Consider the following 19,999-nt stretch of genomic DNA (forward strand, 5'->3'; position numbering starts at 1 on the left):
GTGTGTATTTTTAGATTGGCACACAAAATCTGCTTTTACAGTTGATTACAGCACATATCTGATCATCTTTTTGTTCACTAAACTGGGTAAGAGTCTCTCACCAGATGCCTCTGGCGTCGGGCCAGTCACGGGCCATACCAGCGCAGGTCAGCAGGGGGGACACGGGTTTGTCGAACAGGAAGTGATCAGCGATCAGCTGCTCCTGCTCGGCGTCGGTCATGCCGTTCAGAGGGTAGTACTTTCCCTTCAACTCACCGTCCAGGTTGGCCAGGGCTGAGAGGAAAGGAGTCAGTCACAATTATATTCTGCATTTTACAAACATTAGTGAGATTAACAGATTGGCATTATTTTTGTTAGTTTGACATTCACCCTCAATGGACAGCTTCTCAATCATTCTGCGCTCTCCACGGCTGTTGTGGGGGGGCAGGGTGAATCCCTTGATGCTGCGGCCGGTACGAACACGGCTGGACAGCACATAGTTGGGGTCCAGGTCATCACCACCCTGAAAGACAAAGACAGGACAATAAAACACAGATGCGATTGTTTTTCATCTTATTTACAAACTAGCTTTCTTAACCCATGAGTGATTGGACTATTTTGATTTAGGAGTGGAGACATGGTTTAGGCCTACTTCTCAATATATTATAGCTTTGGCTTCAGAAAATGTATCAATATTTTGGGAGAATGGTCAGTTAGTAAACGCCACCTTGGCCACGTTTAATAAATTTAAGGCTGTTAATTTGATGTTTAAACTTGCTATTGTGCTAATTCCCCCCCCCCCCCTCCTTTAAGCTGTGCTGATCTATATCAATATTATCCTGCGTATCTTGACTCCTCACCTTCAGGTTCTCGAAGTTCAGGTCAGTCTTGTGCTTGTCGGTGGGCTTGTATCCGCCGTGACGGTCGGAGATGACGGGGTCCAGCAGATCCTTGAAGACCTCATAGGACTCCTCATCACCAGCAACGCAGCCCACGGTCATGATGAAGGGGTGACCTTGGGGACAACAGAGGGGATGAAGAAGTTGACAAGTAGTTACGTTACGTTTGTAGGGGATGTTTTTGTGTTGGCACAGCTAGGTCCTCTTGTACCTGTCCCACTGTGTGACAACAAATTCCTGGGCATAACTATGGACTGGTTGGAACAGAAACTTGCCAGATGTTAAGCTCTGAACCCAAAAATGTGATAAAAAGTCCTGTGTCACCTTAGAGGTACCGATAGGTGCTAGCATTGTCAGGTTTAGCGGCAACCCATTATCATAACATTACATAAAGGCATACTCATAACTCATATTTGACTACATATAGTGTTTGTTTGGGTAAATTTATGTCTCCCCAAACCCAGTCTTTGCTGGTGTGTCTTAATCTCTATGCTGATGACTTGCTCCTTCTTACCAGGGTTGTCAACACCAGTCTGGATGATATCATCCAAGGTGAAGCCACTGGGGGTGGACTTGCTCCTCAGCTTGCCGTAGATCTCCTTGGTTAGCACCTACAGCGGATGACACCCAGTGATTATACAGTCACATGCTTGTGTTTTCAATGGGGTTGTGTGAAAGTGAACTATCGAAGCACTTTCCAAAACAAATAATGGAATTATTTTAGGAGGTGGGTTTTAGGAGGCTTGCAATGCCTTTCTAAAAAGCAGTGTCAGAATAATCTGAGTCAAGCTTAAAGTCATTTGTGTTTACGCAGGATGTGGACAGACAATGTCAGAGCAGGATTTTCACCTTGGCCATGTGGTTGTTGTGCAGGGAGAGATCGGGGAACTCCTCGTCCACGGAGAACTTCATTTTGTAGTCGTTGTGGCAGTTCTTCGTCATGGCTGCGACTCTTACTTTGTCTGAAAAGACACAAGAACAACAGGAGATCTTTTTTTCAGAATCTGCAATGCTTATAGATTCATTTTATGAAGGCTGCAGTATAAGTTAATTTAGACTATGTGTCTGTGAAGTATTCAGTCACTTTTTATCATGATGTAACACAGCATAGTGATTGGGTGAATACCATATTTCTTTTCTGGCATTTCTCCAAGATTTTCAAGCATCTTGTCTATGAGTCTTCTGGTATAGAAGAGACACCTTCTCATTCTCTCTGACTGCCTTTCTTGGCTTTCTCTCTGCTTCCCTGACCTCTCTGCCACACCACCTGTCTCACACTCACAGTGCAGATTATTAATAGTGTGGCTGTGCCCCCTCTTCTCCTCCACCCCTCCTGTCTCCTGCCCCCTACAGTCTCCAGCACATTATGACAAATTATTTTCTCTTCTCTCTCACTCCATTCAGACTTACACAATCTCAGTGGCAGATCTACGCTGCAATTCATGGGAAGCAGAGAAAGCACTTTATTACCAGAAGTAATAAAAAATGTCAATGAGATGAAAGTTTTTAGGACTGAAAACAGCACAGAATGCTTAAAATTACAAGTAGTAATCTAGTAAAACGTATTCCTTATTGTCTTAAGACAATTTTTAATTTGTATAATGTCATTTGGTCCGTTATATTTAATTGAACTGAAAAAGCATCTTGAAATAAAATCTATTTTTGTATATTCCTACCCCAACAATAATACATCTTAAATTTGGAACTTAGTGATCTTGTACTTAAACACAAATTACTTTAATAAAAATGTCTAAATGCACCAACAGGGCTGCAGCTGCAAAATCAGTCAGAATAAACGTGTGGGGTCAGGAAAATATTAATAACTGCTGGCCTTCATTCTGTATCTGTTTACATGACGATCCCTCTCTCTGCCAGATAGAGGCCAAAACTCCATCAGTTGCTTGTGGTGTAGTTGATTAATGACACTTGGTACACTTTAAGGTCAAAGCATTGCATGCCTGATAGATTGCTCCACAAGTTCCATGGCTAAATCAAGCACTCCTAAACTATTCAGAGACTCACGTGAAGCCTGCCTTGCTAGCGTCAGCAACTGCTGATAGTCACACCTGTTACAGTGACACTACACTGCCTTTTACTACCGATCCTTTTATGCGACCCATATCCAAGAAACCAGTGAACACTGATAAAAAATGAGTAGATTTTAGTAGTTTCCATATCAGGAATAAATGTGCCAAACTTTAGAGGAATCCAAGACAAAAATGTCAGAAGAGAAAAGGTTTTCCTGGTTCCAGAATTCATCAATGGAGAAATCTTTCACAGACAGATATTTGGTTAAAAATTTTTCCTCTCTTAGTGCAATTTTGTTTTCAGGAGGTTTTTGTCCATACGAATGTGGGAAAATAACCAAAATCTTTCCCATGGATTTATCAGAAAGGCTGACTAAAGCATTATTTTGCTTTTTTACCTGCTTAGGAGAAAAGAAAGAGGTAACAGATCCCGGGATCAGGTCCTATCCACCAAATGTAAGGGTTGCCCAACTCTGCCAAGTGATGGACCTAAGCATTTATACCCAGGCCTCTACCCCTATTGGCTGACTAGACTCGGGGACCCCTCATTGGATTGGTTACAGGGGGTGTTCTGTGCCTGGGTGAGTTTCTAAAAGGCAAGAACAAACGTCATATAACACTCGAGACGAGAGACAAGCCAACAGCTGCAGGCGCTCGGTCCAACCTTTCACCTTCTGCCTGCTAGTAGCTGCTTCATGGGAGCAAGTAGGACAGAACTGTGGTGGACAGGAAGGTACAAAAGCACATGCTTACTCATACATTTAAATATTAGATGCATAACTGCCCTGTAGTGAAGTAAGATTTACATTATATTTGCTTTGAAAATGATTAAATATTTCCTACATGGCAACATTGCACCAAAAGTATAAATGGCAATAGAAAAAATATTCCAGCTAGCTGTAAAACACATGTCCAGTATCTACAAGTAAAATGTCATTAAATGCAAATATACAGAAGAACATGAATGTTTTTTCAAGTATTCAAGTAACTTCATTGTAATGGAATTGCATAAACTGAAAATCTGCTGTCTCAGGTTTTTAAGGTTGTGAAAGACACTTTTAAAGTCATTCTATTCAATTTGTTGGGCCCATAGATTAATGTTGTTATTTAAACTAAGTATTATTGTGCCATCTTTGCTGTAGTTTGATCTGATTTACTCTTAGTGGAGAGGGTGACCATGTGCAGTTTTATATTGAAAAGGGATCAAGTTTTTAACCTACTTTCATTTGGTCAGAAGAGCAGGTGCCTCTGATGGTTTGAACACATAGTGTAGACATGCACGTGCATGTGCTGTCCTCCATGTTTTATAAGTGTCCCAGTGAGTTGAAGCAGAGTAACTGGAGCTCTCTGTCTGTCATCATATTTAGGAGTTAAAATAACCACTTTGTCTTAGATTACATCATCATAATATTCAAGGTTACAGATTGGATTTCCTCTCACCTACCAATTTGCTAAGTGGAGGTGTCTGCATGTGTAAGTTTGTGTTGTGTTCCAGCTCCCTGTGGTGATGCATAGTCACAGGCTGTCCAAACCCTGACATTTGGGCAGTCAGAGGAAGGATGTATCAAAACGTGAGAATTTGTAAGTTTGCAGCTTTCTCAGCACGTCTTGAGTGTGTGTGTCTTGTGCTTTCCTCAGACGTTTCATATTCATATATCATATTCATTGTGCTGCCTGATTTTAAGGTTAGTATTGCTTTGTAAAGGCCATTAGACAAGTCTGGGCTCAGGTCAGGTTATACTCTGAATGATATCTTGCTCTAATTGTAAAACTTCAAGTCCAACTCAGGACTGTACGAGCGCGAGGGTCATTACCCTCTACTGGTAATGTTATACACCTCAGTAATCTACCCGCAGACAGATATTAAATCACACACACATCATGTGACAAAGTAGAAGTTGCAGGTGGAGCGCAGATTCACAAGACAGGAGAACACGAGGTCAAATGTTTAGGTGATAAATAACAGATGATGCAGATTTCATGATAGCTTTCCTCTTGCTGTTTTTTAATATACATTTTAACAAGAGATCAAATACAACAGATTACCAACATTTCTTAGAATAGCTTCTTCTTCTTCCTCTGTGCAGACTAAGTTTAAATGTGGCTTGATTCGACAGGATTCAGTAATTTATCTAGTTTTAGTCTGGGTTTGCTGTAGACAGGAATACACTTTAAATTAAAGTAAATTTAATCGCTTTGTAAAAATTACAACAAACAGTAAATGCTTTTGTTTATGTCTATATAGATGGACGAAACTTCTGATTTCCTATTATAGAGACCTTTTAGCATGTGCTTTTAACATTATTTAGAGTTGGGTTCAAGATTGGATGGTAGTAGCTTGAAGCTTGAAAGCTTAAACCTGCTGGGAAATTTGGTATAGAAAGCAAATAAAAGACAGAACTTGTATTTCTAGTTGTGTGTGCAGATACAGTGGGACATTGGCTTGTGACAGAGCTTGTGACTTGAAAACAGGAGAAGCAAACCACCAAGCTTCCCCAAAACGTACAAGACTATTTATATAGCATTTGAAAATCCTATGCTATGCTGATGATTATCAACTCTATATACTGAATGACCACATAATCAATGTACTGGAGCTACATCTTTGATGCAGAGCTATGTACTCTCATGCACTCAGTACATAATGACACGTAGCACATGGTTACTACAGATTTGTGTACATTGGTGGTTGTATCCATCCTTTCAGCTTGCAGATGGTTGTTGTGTTCATGAGTAATGGGATGTAGAGAGTCACTCAGCTCCTTTGCTCTAAGTCCAGGGTTCCCAAACTTAAGGTCGGGACCCAAAATAGGTCACCAATTGGTAGAGTAAAATTCACAACAATATTAAAATGTAATAAAATATGTAAATATTAGTGCTGGGCCACAATTAAAATTTTTAATCGCGATTAATCACATGATTTTCTGCGATTAATCGCATAGTTATGCGCAAAATTAAATAATGAATTCTAAAGTAGTGTAATGCACATTTTACTCGCGGAGCGCATGTCTCTTGTTCACCGGAGGAAAGAGCAACCCCGCGGGGCCAAGCGACTACGTTGTGATTTTAAAAACGTTCCTAAGACCGACATCTTCCCCAATACTTATCAGCATGCAGTGTGCAGCTATCTACTTCGCTGTGGCATATTTTTGTTTTTTTATTTATTCAGGGGAGCTTCACTGAGAGGAAGCCTCTCTTTTACAGGAAGGCCCTGATCACATTCACACTGTTACACATTCACACCTGGAAGCTGCCCAGTACAGCCGCAGCCTGCTCGGTGGTAGTAAATGAGGGAGTGCAAGCACTGCTTGGTTTACTTTCCACACCCAGATTTTATTCTGCCGGTCGGGGGATTGAACCGGCACCCTCCGGTCACAAGCTCGCTTCTCTAACCAAACCCATTTGATCGCTTGTCTTGCTTTTGTTTATCTACTTCTCCCACACGCTGCATCCAGCTTAGTTTGCCGAAGCCTCCCTCCGCTGCTTGTTTGTTGGGTGGGTGATTTGCAGGCTGATAAACATGCCGCCCCTCCTGTGACCCACGGTTTGACTGCATGTGTATTCAGAGCCAGTGAGCAATGGACTTTAAAAATAATAATAATAATAATAAAAACTGCGTTAACATGCGATAAAATAATTGTCGTGTTAATTATTTAATGCGTTAACGTGATAATAACACGTTAACGTGCCCAGTCCTTGTAAATGAATGAGCGTTCTTTTTTGCTGCACTTTTCTGTTCAGCTCAGATGCTGTGTGAGGTTTTTGTCTCCCTCTTCTCCCTAGCCTGATCTTCTGTCCACATTCATGCAGAATTTTTTGGGCGTCAGTCTGATCTGTCACTGTCAATCCATATGATGTCTAAGATAAAGTACAAGGACCCGTTTATTGATGATTCTGCTTCACTGTGTAACATGTGGGGAAGTGCTCAGTAATGACAGTTTTAAAATAAATAAATTGCACAGATATTTCCAAAAGAAACATTCGCTGTATCTGGGAAAGTCCAAAAAAAAAATTTCTTTAAAAATCCTTCAACATGTGTTGATTCAATATGGCACAACATATGAATCTGGCTTTCTGACTATGTTATATCTGAAAAACCAATTCAGAAACACAATAAACGGCCAGCATGGCATCAGAATGGCATTTTTTCAAAACTGAGCCCAGCGTGAAGATCATTGGAAAGGTAAGACACAGAAAGGAGAATAGACCGTTGTTGTTTTTGTTTTCTTTTGCCCTTTATCCTTAGTTTATAAATGTAGATGTATTTTTGTAAATTTGGGTCCCAGGGAGACACCGGATTTCTCTTTCAGGTCTTGAGCTGAAAAAGTTTGGCAACCAGTGCTCTAAGTCAACACTCAATCAATCTAAGGTAAAACCTAACATGACAGATTTGTACATTTCATGCGTGACACTAGAGCAGTCGCTTTGAATTACCATGAAGGACTCAAAGACTAACAGCCTGAATGGGTGCATCAACTCTATTTTACATACAAAAGTACTGTTTACCACAAATCCCCATCAATAAAACTCAAAGGTCATGCTGACTGACTAGTGATATGTGCTGTGTGTGTGTGCCTTCTGCCCATTCAGAGCAGTCAGATCTGTAGCTCGTATGCCAGTGTGACGCAGATCCAGTTTCCCAGTTTAGACTGTCATTGTATCCGTTCAGCACTCCCCACACTCGCACATCCATACCGTCCCCCCAGCAGCCCAAGAACCCTGCAGCTGCCCCGGGGAAACAGGAATCAAGGACAGTTATGTAACCAGGAACACAGTGTGGATCATTTATAATGATTCTCTCTTAATTTCATGGCAAGAATATGATGGTTAAACACTTTAATGAGCTAAGTGCAAACTATATAACGTGAAATTGAATGGAATTACTTTTTGAGTGTTTTTTTTCTGATGTCTGTGTGAAGATATGTTGTTAGCAAAGGTTTAAAGTAGCTCCCTATGAGGCAGCAGAATGAGGGAGGAAATGTTTTGCACAGCCTGATCTTTGTTACGAGTCATATGAGATTATAGAATCGGTGCATTTTGTGTGTGTGTGTTTGTACACGCATCCAATGCGTACATCAGTGCAGGTGGAAACTAACAGTGACAGTAAATGTGAAAGTTGTTAATTTACTCATTGTTTTTTTTATTTCTCCTTTTAGTGTGTCTACTGTCTGAACTTTTACATACAGCTGATAAAATGAGTACACATGTAATGTGTGCTTCTGTTTATGCTTTTCCGATGCATTGCATGTGTGAGGACAGCCCGGTCTCATCACAGGGCGTCAAATACTGACGCTTTGAGAAGCCTGACAAAGTGTCGATATTTGATGCACAAGGCACCCTTCAACATCCGTATGAGATAACCTGGGTATTTGAGGCCCTGGGATGAGAAAGTGTTAGTTGGGAAGTATGCATACAGTACACATGCGATCTTATGATATTCAGGACGTTCATGCAGTTTTGATGCATTCAAGGTTATTAACGGCTATTTGTGAATCCAGCATCACATCTTCCAGTTGGCTTGTTTGTGTTTGTTTTAGTGCTGGTTTGTATCAGTTAGAAACTCTGATTCCTAGATAACATTTTAAGTGGTATGGCATTAGACAATAGACTGCATATATATCATATCATATGTATCTTATATTTGAGCTGGTGTGCAGTCTAATGGCAGTTGCTTCTTCACAGCAAAGGGCTTAGGGAGCAGTTGAGGGTTACATGCATTCACACATTCACACATGGGTGTTGCCAGGAACAAGTGGCAGTCTTGGCCACTGACAGCTTCCACTGATGCACATTTCTGATGTTTCTATCTACATTATATGGCATCTTATACTGTAACTTCATAATTGTTCTTGTGGTCCCTGTACTGGAGAGAAAACAGAAAACTAGTTTGATGTGAAACCTGAGGATGTAACAAGGTGTGATCTTTTCATGAATTTAGTAGCTGTTTTTTGTTTATCATGACATTTTCAAACACTTTCAAATACTTGACATTAGCGTTTTAAACTTAGGCTGATACAAGCGGCAACCTTCAAGCCTTGTCCAGATTCCTCAGATTTGAACTGTTTCAGACATACAAGTCCTGTGCCGGAGCAGGAAAAAATCATGTTAACAGTTTGGGGGCCCCACAAATAGACCCAGGCATTTGTAAGATGACACTGACGATGTTTTCACAATGTGAAAAGGGCTGGAATAAGCAGGGGCCCAATGAAGTATGAAGGAGTTATGAGGTTTTGGCCAATAACATGTGAGGCTTTTTATTTGGTTGCACACAACACTGAATGAATCAAAGGTGAAGAAAATGTTTCAGTTTTTGTGAAGACTATTTTCTGTGTTTCATTGCTAAATATATTTTTACCGCATAATAATGATTGGCTTTACTAAATATGTTAAGGAGTTAAAACTTTCTGCCTGGGTTATCAGGGATCCACCATTTTTGAGCAGTTTATTGCTGCATTGTGAATATCTGCACCAGTTTGTTGTATTACCACTTAGAGTGAAAATGTGGGTTGAATTTGGCACTGTTCATTCTTAAACTGATCCATAATTTAGCAGAAGATCAGTAACTCAGTAACAACAGTGTGTGTGATGATGCTCATAGGTTTAGTTGACAACAGATTTATCACCGTAACTTTTCACATTCATAGAGATCGGCAAGATGAAATCATAGGCATTGGACAATGGACATTTATCGGAGGGATTTATTTAAATATAAATAGAACCAGTAATCTTAGAACGATGACAGAAGTGTCGTATTGTTTTGTGTATGGGAGCTGAAAAGCCTGAAGGAATCACACTATTGATTATTTGCTCATCTGAATTGAGATGAACATTACAAAATTTTTTTTAAAAAATGTTGGATTATGTAACTAATGCATCCTATGTTTGGGTAATAGTTCTGAATTTCTGTGATGTGTTTTTTTGTGTGTGTATTTTGTGAAGGTAACGGTGGTGGCTTACATTGAAACATGATCTAACAGAGTAACTCGTGAGGGAGGAGGTGGACACGGGGTGGAGGGGGGTGAACCGTGGATTTCTATCTTTAGTGTCGCCTCACCAGGTCCCCCGATCTCCAATACCAGTTCTCCCGATTGAATTGCATCGACTCAGCTGTCAGTCTCTGTCCCTCCTTCCATTCATCTGTTCAACACTTCACTTGAACAGACTGACACAGATGAGCAGCAAGACGGATGAGAAGAAGGCAGAATAATGGACACAGAACAGTAAACAGTTGGGATTTTGTCCATGACTAGCAGTGGAGAGCATGCACATAATACCTGGGATTAACTCACATTATTTGTGATGTGTTGTTTCATGTTTATCTTATAATAATCTTTATATATTATATAATAATAATAATTTATATAGCACCATTCTTAAGGTCACAAAGCGCTTCACAGAGAACAAAACCATAGATACAAACACAATAAAAATAAAAACAACACAAGGATCATAAAACACCACATATGCATGAATTTATGTCTGTGAAATGGCTCACGAAAGTCTCTGTAGGAGTTATATTAAAATAGACTCATGCTTGGCTTTTAACAGAAGCTCTTCAGAAATGTTGCACATGTTCTTTAAATTACGCAAGTCACATAAATCAGGTCTGTTCAGCTTTTGCTTTTTGCCCCCTTGTTGTTACCAGACATATGCTTGTACTGTGTGTGTTTCATTGTTCCCATTCATTCATCCATTCATTCCAAGTCATTCATTTCTAATTTTACCTCAATGGTATGTTGACCAGGGAAGCTGTAACATTTAAACTCTGCAATTTCCCCTGTGAGTGTGTGTGTGTTTTATTTTTTTATCATGTTTGTATACATGCATGGGTCCATGCAGTTATGTCATTCATACCTCACAATATATATATATATATATATATATATATATATATTTACACACATACACAAATCAGACTGCAGAGTACCGTCATTCCTTGCTGCTGTCGGCTGTCTGTTGGGCGTCAGCAGCTGTGTTGTATTGCCGGTGTCAAGTCATCTCATCTCACCATTGATCTCATTTTCCATGCTGTGCAGCTTCTAACCGAACTCTCACGTACGCACGTGTTTGTCCCTTTATCCTCATGGAGACATCTCACTGACATACGGTATTTCCTAGCTCCTAACCCTAATCTGAACCATCACAACTACATGCCTAGTATTCATTCTTTCTTGTGTCTTTAGTGTATTACGTGTGAATTAAAAAAGAGAGGGGACGGATGTGATATGAATAATATAGGATGCTCAGTCATGATGCTGTTATTTTTAGTTTTAACATTGCAATGATAGGCGGTGCTGCTAATGTGTCCTCAGAGTATGACGCTGCAACTCTGAGGTGATAAAATTAAACCAGGGGATACAGCATTGTAATAATTTTTAATAATAAAAAACACAAAACTCAAAAGGAAGAAAGGGAATCAAAACATGAGTTTTCATTAAATGAAGTAAATATAATAAATAAATAGTTAATGAGTCAATAATACTGTACTTAAGAACAAAGACTTAACAGTTATTATAAAGGTCAATGGGGTTTATGAAGAGATTTAGGAGGCTGAACTGATTTAGTGAGGCTTAGCTTTTCACTCAGGAGATTTTACATTAAAGCAGTTTTTGTCCTCTCTGGTCTTCAGTCTAGACAAACAGAAAAACATTACTTATTCCTGTGTTGTCAACATTAGAGCTAATAAACTAAAGACATATGATAAGAAAATGCACACCGGGTACCAATAAAGCAAGCAAACTAAACTTTATGCAAGGTCAGAGGTTGAGGAAAGAATGAACACTGACCCGCAGAGCTTCATGGGAAATATATGGTGTCCCAACAGATTTGGTGTTGGTAGTTCAATGACACTGAGGCTGTGTTCGGAATCACTTACGTACTATTCGTACTAACTATGACAGAAAGTAAGACAGATCAAAATTGAGTATGTAGTGTGTTCCAACTGCATAGTATGTGGGTTTTGTGTACGCCAGATATAACCGGATGTATCCTGGATTAGCAAAATGCAAATTGTGCACCATGAGCTTACTGGACATACTCAACCACCCCAAAATACATTGCATCTCTTCGGACGCCGCAATGGCAATCATGTGATGTAGTCACATGACTGTCTTGCTTCAGCATACTTCAGTGTGAACATCTGCTGGTACTTAATCTTTCAGTTAGTTGGCGGCAGTTCTGATTGGTTGCGTCATAGGCAGTACGTTAGGATGCAATTTCGAACACAGCCTCAGTGAGGAGTCTCTGTAGAGACACCAAGGAGAGAGAAGAGTTTACATTTGCAGACACATTATCAATCCATAATACTTTTTTTTGTGTTGGCAAAATGTGCCGGCGATTGCGAAGTGGATAAGACACATGCCTGTGGTGTGAGAGACCTGGCTTCGATTCCCACTGCGACACGTCCACTAGTGATGGGAAACATCACTCTTTTGAAAGACTCGAGTCACCAAATCTCGTTCATTAAAATTAACTAATCTTTTTTTGTGTCATTTCGTTAATTTTAACTAGGCTGGTTATTGCGGCGCTGCAGCCCTCTAGTGGGCGATGTAAAAAAAACAGCGCAGTTCTCAAACACAGAAGGCTGCCTGGCTTGCTGTAATTGACAAAGTATAATGCACAAATTCACCTCTTGATCTTTCTCTATGGTTCTATAAAGCCCCATGGAGCCACAACCAAATTCAAACCATAGAACCACAGAAATATGTTGTCAATATTCGATTAAGCCACTACTCCGGCTAAATCTGTCCATTTTCACAATCTTCCCTGTATTTTACCAGACCAGCCATATATATAATTATAATTACTATCACTATATCTCTAAACTGCTCATTCATACAGCAGCCTAACGTCCCTATCTATGAGTAAAATCTATACATCAACATCAGATTTACAGGGAATATATTGAAGTAATGAGCTTGACACACTCTTACACACTTGGCACACTCTTATTAAAATTTAATAATAATCTCAAACACTGCAGGTTGTTCACCAGTGAGGAGCTGTGAAACAACAGCACGGTTCTGTCGATAAATAAAAAGTAAATGTGACATTGCGTTCTCTGGCGGACTGGATCAGCTGTTAGCTGTAAACAAACCACAGGGCTAACGCTAACGCTGCTATGTGGCTGTGTTTTAATGACCGAGTCCGTTTGTTTTGTTACTAGACTAGACTAAGACTATTCACGCATGCGTGGAAATGAAGGAATTACTCACTGAGACAACCCGTTCCTTCTGAGTCACATACAAGATTAGGTCAAATGAACGATACGTTCTTTGAACGACACAACACTAACATCCACAACCCCAGTTGCTCCAGAGGCGTGTGACCTCTGACATACATAGCAATTACATTGGATAAAGCTAAATTTCAGCTAAATAAGTGACATGTAAAATGTATCCAATGCACCAAAAACTGGCATGAAGATTATAGATTATAGAAAAACATGTTTGTATTTCTCAAAGCAAGGTATCTAAAAAAAAAAAAGGACTGTTCTGCAGGACCTGGTCAGCACCGCTGCCAGCCCCTTCTTCTTCTTTTTGTCTCTCGTGTTGGCCTGTAGCACTGGAGCTGAAAGAGCAGCAGTGGTGAGTAGTCCTACCATCCTATCAAGGAATATCACAAAGGATTCAAACCTGTGTGTAAATATACTGATGCATTTGAGGAGCGTCTATTTAGGTACCTGACTTTTATCTCATATACCAGATCACTGAAATATAAAAACAGGATTTTATGAGAATGTCTAGGAAGGATTTACTCACCCAAAAACTCACTTTCCCATAATCCTCTTCTCACCCACTGCTTCAGATGTAAATGATTAGGACGGATTGACTCAGGCTGTCTAAAGAGCTGTTTGTTCAGCTGGCAGCGGTCCACCAGTGCGTTACAACAAATCTAAGTGACTGTTCACAGTTTGTTTACAATCATTAATGGTAATAAGTATTTTAATATCTCCATCACAGGCCAAATACGTTTACAAACATTAACTGCTACCTGATTGTATTTTTTCAGCAGTTTACACGTTGTATTGTTGACTGTTATCAATATTTGGTTGATCTACGTATAACATGTGTAGCAGTGGAAACAAACCTCTCTGCTCAGTAGTTAGTTGGGTAAGTTGCTGAGGCTTCAAACATTTCATACTTCTGGCCTTTCACATTCGAGCTATGACTTTGTGACTTCTTCCAAACTCACGAATCCGATCATTTGACCCCAATCCCTGAACTTATAGATGAATATGTGGAGAGCAGCAGGTATTTGAGGGTTGTTTGTGGGAAGCACAGAGGCCTGGAGGACTTTCCCCAACCACCGGTGACCTTATATGGCCGCGTCCTGCCTGTACCGCCACCGCAGTCAGTTGCTGGAGCTTCTCTGCCTACCTGACAGCTGAGCCGTCCATCAGCCCTCACATAAAACTGTCACACAGAGGCACATGCAGCACAACACACACATTCTCTTGACGCTTCCCTGTTCGTTGAACTGCTCACTGTCTCCCTCTCTTTGAATTTCATTTGATTTTAAGGTGGACATGAGTTTTTGTGATGTACCTCCATCCTGGGAACCACCCTGAATATGTTTTAAGTGTATGGAAAGTAAACGAGATACAGTTGGTGGTGTGTCCAGACTTTCTGGACAGGGGGTACTTACTTATCCGTCAGATTCTTTGACGCTACAGAAAGGCTACGCAGCCTTCAAATGGAGCTTGTGGTCACGACAAGGGAAGCCGTGTACACAAAATGCTTGGTATTAACTCGTGAGAACATCAGTGCTAGGCAACGGCAACATGGAGGACATGAAGAGTCCTTGTTAGAAATTACTTCCTTTGTATTTCAACACTGAGACGACAAAAGACGAATGTTTTATACAGGTTAACCCAAATTTTTAATGTTTTCAACATAATGGTTTTTTTTATCTAAGGATGAAGTTTTTTAAGGGCTAAAAACCTAATGTGTGCCCTTTATTTTGTAACAAGCATTAATCTTTCAGTTAATGTGCCAGTTGTTGTGTTGAGACATGAGTAAGTCAAAAATTATGACCCACTGTCATATATTTAACATTCTAAAATTAAAATGATGAAAGTCAAAATATCTAGTTGGTGCTAGAATTATCATACAAGTCAAGAAGAAGAAGTACCATTTATGGTGTTTTGGGATTTACCCCTTAAAGAAATATGATTAGAATTTGATCAAAACTGACTTTTTAAAGTCAGTTATAAAGTAACAAGACAAAATATTAAGTAAATAACTGGACAAAAGGCTACATTTACTTTAAAAGTCAAACTTATTGTGATAGGCAGGCATTTGGCCTAGTAATGCCACAATCAGTTGCAAGCTCTCAGTGAAGCTCCACCCCCTGTCTCTCCAGAAGCAGGCACACACCTGCGTCTCTTTAAGAGTTGATTTATAGGGAACACTCAGGCTCTCTCAGTAGGCATTGTGTTCCAGTGTGGCTAGAGAGCAGGTATGTCGTCTAGAAGTTATGCGTCAAGGCTGATAATGTTTTAACTTTTGTGGGCATGTTTTAATTTGTTTTCATCACAGGCATTTTAAGCCACCTGTTGTCCAGACCTTGTCGGCTGAACAGCCTGTTATGCTAAAGTTCACTGCAGAGAAGGCATTGGTGGTTGATAACATCTTTTTACCTCGGGGTTATCTAGTAGAGCTATGCAAGTTTACTAGTTTGTGTTTTATAGGTGGCCTTTTGATAACATGATTTACATTTCAGTGGGCCTAAACATCTGATGCGTAAATAAGGTGGAGCTGGGTTGACTACTACATCTGGAAGGTATTTAGCAGGTATGTTTTTGTAGTATGTGTTAAATAATGGCACTAATTCAATTATTGTAATCTTAGGATTGTATAGTTACTGTTTTACCTGCCTGATCAACTCCTGCTATTTATGCTTATATTTTTATGTGGATTCTTGCTTGATTGTTACACGTGGATGGGCCCTGTGAATGTTTTGCCAACTGCTAAGGTCTGCTACAGGTGTGGCCATCTTCCGGCTGCCTGATTTCCCTCAGTTTATTAGCCATTTTCCCTCCCTTTTTTTTTTTTTTTTGAGTGTTCTGCCAGACGTACAGTGTGGTGGATTTTGGGAACCCCCCTCACTGCATGTGGTGGTGTGTGTGATATCTGTGTGCGCATGTTAAACTTAGTTCATGGTTTGTGTTTTGATTTGCTGTGTTTAGGTGGCTGGGCACCAGTGTGAGTAAAATGGTGTCAAGGCACTGGGGTGGCTCACAGGTAACCCCCTGTATGTCTGGCATCTGTAGATGTGGAGATTTTTATTTTTTTTACGGGTGGCTTTTATCCTCTTAGCATTTCTGGCATTATTGGCATCTACATTTTGTTTGTTGTTTGAGCTTGTATAATGAATAAAACTGCCCCAAAACTGGATTTTTTTAATTTATATTAATTTTTAAATAAATCATCCTACCAGTTGAAACCCATGTCTCTGAATCTTAATTGTGGGGAGCCTATGGCAATTAGTTAGATATTTGGGGGTTTGAACCCCTCACTATTTGCCTCGGTTACATTTTTATAATTTACGTAACCATTTAGGAGACAAAGTGCTCTATTGCAAAGATGGCAGCATAAAAAATTATCAGGTGGACAGATTATAGAAAACATGGTGACTGAGTTATTTACCAAAGAATTAACAATAGTTTAATTTGTCAGATCCCTGTTGAAATTCCTTTTGCAGATTAGTCCAGTTGAGACAGAAGTCTTTCCAATAGTCTGATGCGAGGCATAATTTTAAGATGGTAATGACAAAAGTCTGACTTTTTAGTCAATTTATGAAATACTAAAGTCAATAGCTTTGTCATTCCTGACATTGTAATTAAATCCCCACAAACATTCCCCTCTCTGCTTTCAAGAACATCTGTTCCATAAATAAATGTGTCAATCAGATAAGTTATTGACTGGATGAATCCTCAATGACCGTCTGCAGGTCATCCTCAGTCCAAGCAGTGATGGGGTGGTAACTATAGGGTGGGGTGGACGAGGCCTGAAGAGGGATATAAAAATGTTGGGATACACCAAATATAATCTGAAACATTAAATCTGTTGAATTTGAGATCCACAATAACACTATCTCTGGACTGAAACCAGATCTTGGAAATAAATCAGAATTAAATGTTTGAGATTTTCTTCAGATTTCTGCCCCCCAGTGATGACAATGAAATTACAGCAAATTTAGTAAAAATCTTAAGTTTCTATAGTCGGTTAATCAGTCAAATTTGATTGTTTATCCAGCAAACAATTTATCTATAAATTGTTCTTCAGACAAAAGGTTTACCTGAAATTTAGAAAAGAATTCAATAAATGAAGGGACTACAATATATTGTGTATTTTCTTTTAAAAAATAAGGTTTCTGTTGAGATTAAAATGTGCAAAATAACGATTCATGTAAGAGGTAATGGGATACATTAACAGTTTCAATCATGTCAAGTTAGTTTTGTCAACTAGATATCAACAGCTTTAAGTTAGACCTATTTATTTTAGCTGTTTTCCCTCTTCAGTTAACTATTTTCTTGTTTTCATATGAGCAGTTTTTAAAGACCTTTTGTCAGGTTAATTAACTCTAAGTTTTTCACCTTTACAGATGAAACAGGATTCATCACTCAAACATTGATACAGGTCACCATTGGCAGTTTAACGCTCCATTAAATGCATTGGCACACTTCCAGTACAGTGTCCCATTTCCATTAGCTCAACTCCGCATGCAGGTGATCCAGTCTTTTCGATCCTTGTCGGTACAAGTTCCTTGGGTGAAGCTCGCCATCTGGTGTCCGGTGCTTGCGTGCTGTCTACCACTGTTGCACACCGATGAAGAATCCAACTTTATAGCCATTGCTGAATAATTACATTTTTGGCTTTACAGCTTTTGAGGGATACCTCGCCTGCCTCCCAAACATCAAATAGTAAGGGCTGTGCTTTAAATTTTATCTGCTTTTTGGTCTGAAGGGTGAACAAGGTGGACTGTAGAAAATGGCCCCAATGTTTAGGGTTATCAGCCATCACTTTGTTCAGGGACCTCAAAAAGCAGAATTAAAAAAACAGGCATGAGAAGGCGGAAGTGAACTTTGTTTCCTCTGTATAATAAAGCTGCTCTGGTAGGAACAGCAAAGCAACATGTTATTCTATGGGAGGTAGAATTCATACTATTTAGGTGTATAGTTGAAAAGAAAATATACCTCTCAGGGCAAGTAAACTGTTTTCAGGCAAGTGGATTGCATCACAAAGTTGTTCAAAGTAGGGATGGTTACCAAAACCGGGTATTAAAATGGACCGGAGGGCAAATATTAAACATAATAGTAATACAAACAATGTTAATGTTTTCTCTGTATTTGGTGTGTTGGGCCTGAGCTCACACAAGCAGAGCAGAGGTGGAGACAGTGATGTGAACCAGGTGAAGTGAAGATACTGGAGTTGACGACAACTACGCTTGTTACTGTACATATACGTGCAATAATACCATTGCAAGTAAAAAGCCAATACTTTACCAATACACCTGTTCAACAAGCATAAACATGTAGAAAGTAATATTTTAATCTGCCTATAAATTTAGCTCCTGGCTGAGATAAACCTTAGCCTTTCAAAAATAACATTTTCAGAGGTCAAAAATCATCAGGGAGCCTCGCATGTACCTAACGGAGGCAGATGAGAAGGAAATTTATTTTGATGGTTCTTACTGCTGAATATAAGAGCCGCCCAATAACATGAAAATTTACCTCTAACACATTGTTGTGTTGATTTCCAAAGGCATAGTAAGAGTTGTTCTTTGAATCATCTTCTAAAGCTGGGGTATTTATAGTATAGGCCAGTAAGACACCGAATCAGCTATCGTAATTTCAGGTGTATCAAAATACAGCAGCCATGTATCAAAATAAACTACTCCCATCCCATGAAATCATTCTGCAAACCTTAATGTATCCCTTCACCAGCACACTGGCTCCGCTGATTAAGTGGACAATGTTTGAAAGCAACAGCTTTTCTTTGCCTAAAGAGTCATGTGATAAATCTGAAAGGCAACCAACTAACAGATCAAATATTCACACATCCCTGTGAACATCCAGATGAAGGTTAACGAACAGTTAACTAGCCTAAAAGTTCCTTTATTTTTATATTTTACCGTTACCATATTTAATGATTCAACCTAGTGCTGCTAATACAAACTTCACAGGGACTGTTAAGAACTGCAACAATTCATACTAAAAATGGATGGAAAATGATGGAAACCTACATGTTTCGGGTTCCTTGACCTTCTTTTTCAGGTCTGGATCAATTTCCTGTTCAGATCTCAACAAATCTGCGCAAATTACTGAGTAGGAACCAATCAGAAGCAGCTTTTATATGATGTCATCACATAGACTTCTTACAAAGTATTAGTATTTTTAACCTACAAAATGCAAATGTTTTTAAAAATAAATAAATAAATATGAAGTCATTTCCATCAAAACTTTCAAATACAAACTACAAAATCCTATTTTGTATTTCAAATTCCTGGCATAGTCTATAAAAGTAGACGGGAAAAGTAGAGAAACAATGAAAAACAAATTCTATTAATCACCGAACTCAAACGGAAGAGCGATATTGATGACCGACACATTGGAGGCGGTGTGGAGCTCATTTGCATAACGCGACCTCTGACCTTCATCACTGCAGATTTCTGAGGAGTCGGAGATGATTATTACCTGGTTTAAAGGTGTGTTTTTGGCGTCAGGACGTGTTGGGGTAGGTTTATTTACCTGTTCTTATCTTTTTGTAATGTCAGACGCCTCTCATGCCAACAATATCAGTATATTTTAGGAGTTTGAAGCAAACAAAGCTTCAGCAAAGTCTGGCAACTAGATAGTTTTATCGACTGTGTGGACGAATCAACATTTATTCCCGTGTATTCAAAGGTGTTTTGGCTCTGATGCATATTTCAGTTAACGTTGGAGTTAAGTGGCAACGGCCGCTTCCCGCTAACGGTAGTTGTTGTTTTGTGTTGTTTAGTAAAACTTTCACATTACTTAGCCGTGTACGAACAAACACGATGGGATATTCGTGACAACTTTAGCACTTTGGGGAAGATTGTTTTTGCTAA

At 39.4% G+C, this 19,999-nt stretch overlaps 1 protein-coding gene across 3 annotated transcripts in view; it reads right to left on the bottom strand.

The window, feature by feature from the left end:
* Positions 1–19,999, bottom strand: part of LOC123985431 (creatine kinase M-type-like) — a 36,203-nt gene that overhangs the window by 2,059 nt on the left and 14,145 nt on the right. The window contains exons 1-6 of one of the 3 annotated variants that reach the window (XM_046072909.1): positions 19,154–19,201; positions 1,728–1,840; positions 1,393–1,489; positions 840–994; positions 370–502; positions 102–273 (exon numbers count right to left, since the gene is read on the bottom strand). In XM_046072909.1, coding sequence (XP_045928865.1) covers positions 102–273; positions 370–502; positions 840–994; positions 1,393–1,489; positions 1,728–1,820 — 650 coding nt within the window. In that variant the 5' untranslated portion in view covers positions 1,821–1,840; positions 19,154–19,201. Of the gene's footprint in view, positions 1–101; positions 274–369; positions 503–839; positions 995–1,392; positions 1,490–1,727; positions 1,841–3,303; positions 3,367–19,153; positions 19,202–19,999 lie in introns of those variants that run through there. The other 2 variants (XM_046072908.1, XM_046072907.1) reach the window with 2 other exon arrangements.

This window comes from Micropterus dolomieu, linkage group LG17 (assembly GCF_021292245.1).
Source record: "Micropterus dolomieu isolate WLL.071019.BEF.003 ecotype Adirondacks linkage group LG17, ASM2129224v1, whole genome shotgun sequence".
Lineage (NCBI taxonomy): Eukaryota > Metazoa > Chordata > Actinopteri > Centrarchiformes > Centrarchidae > Micropterus > Micropterus dolomieu.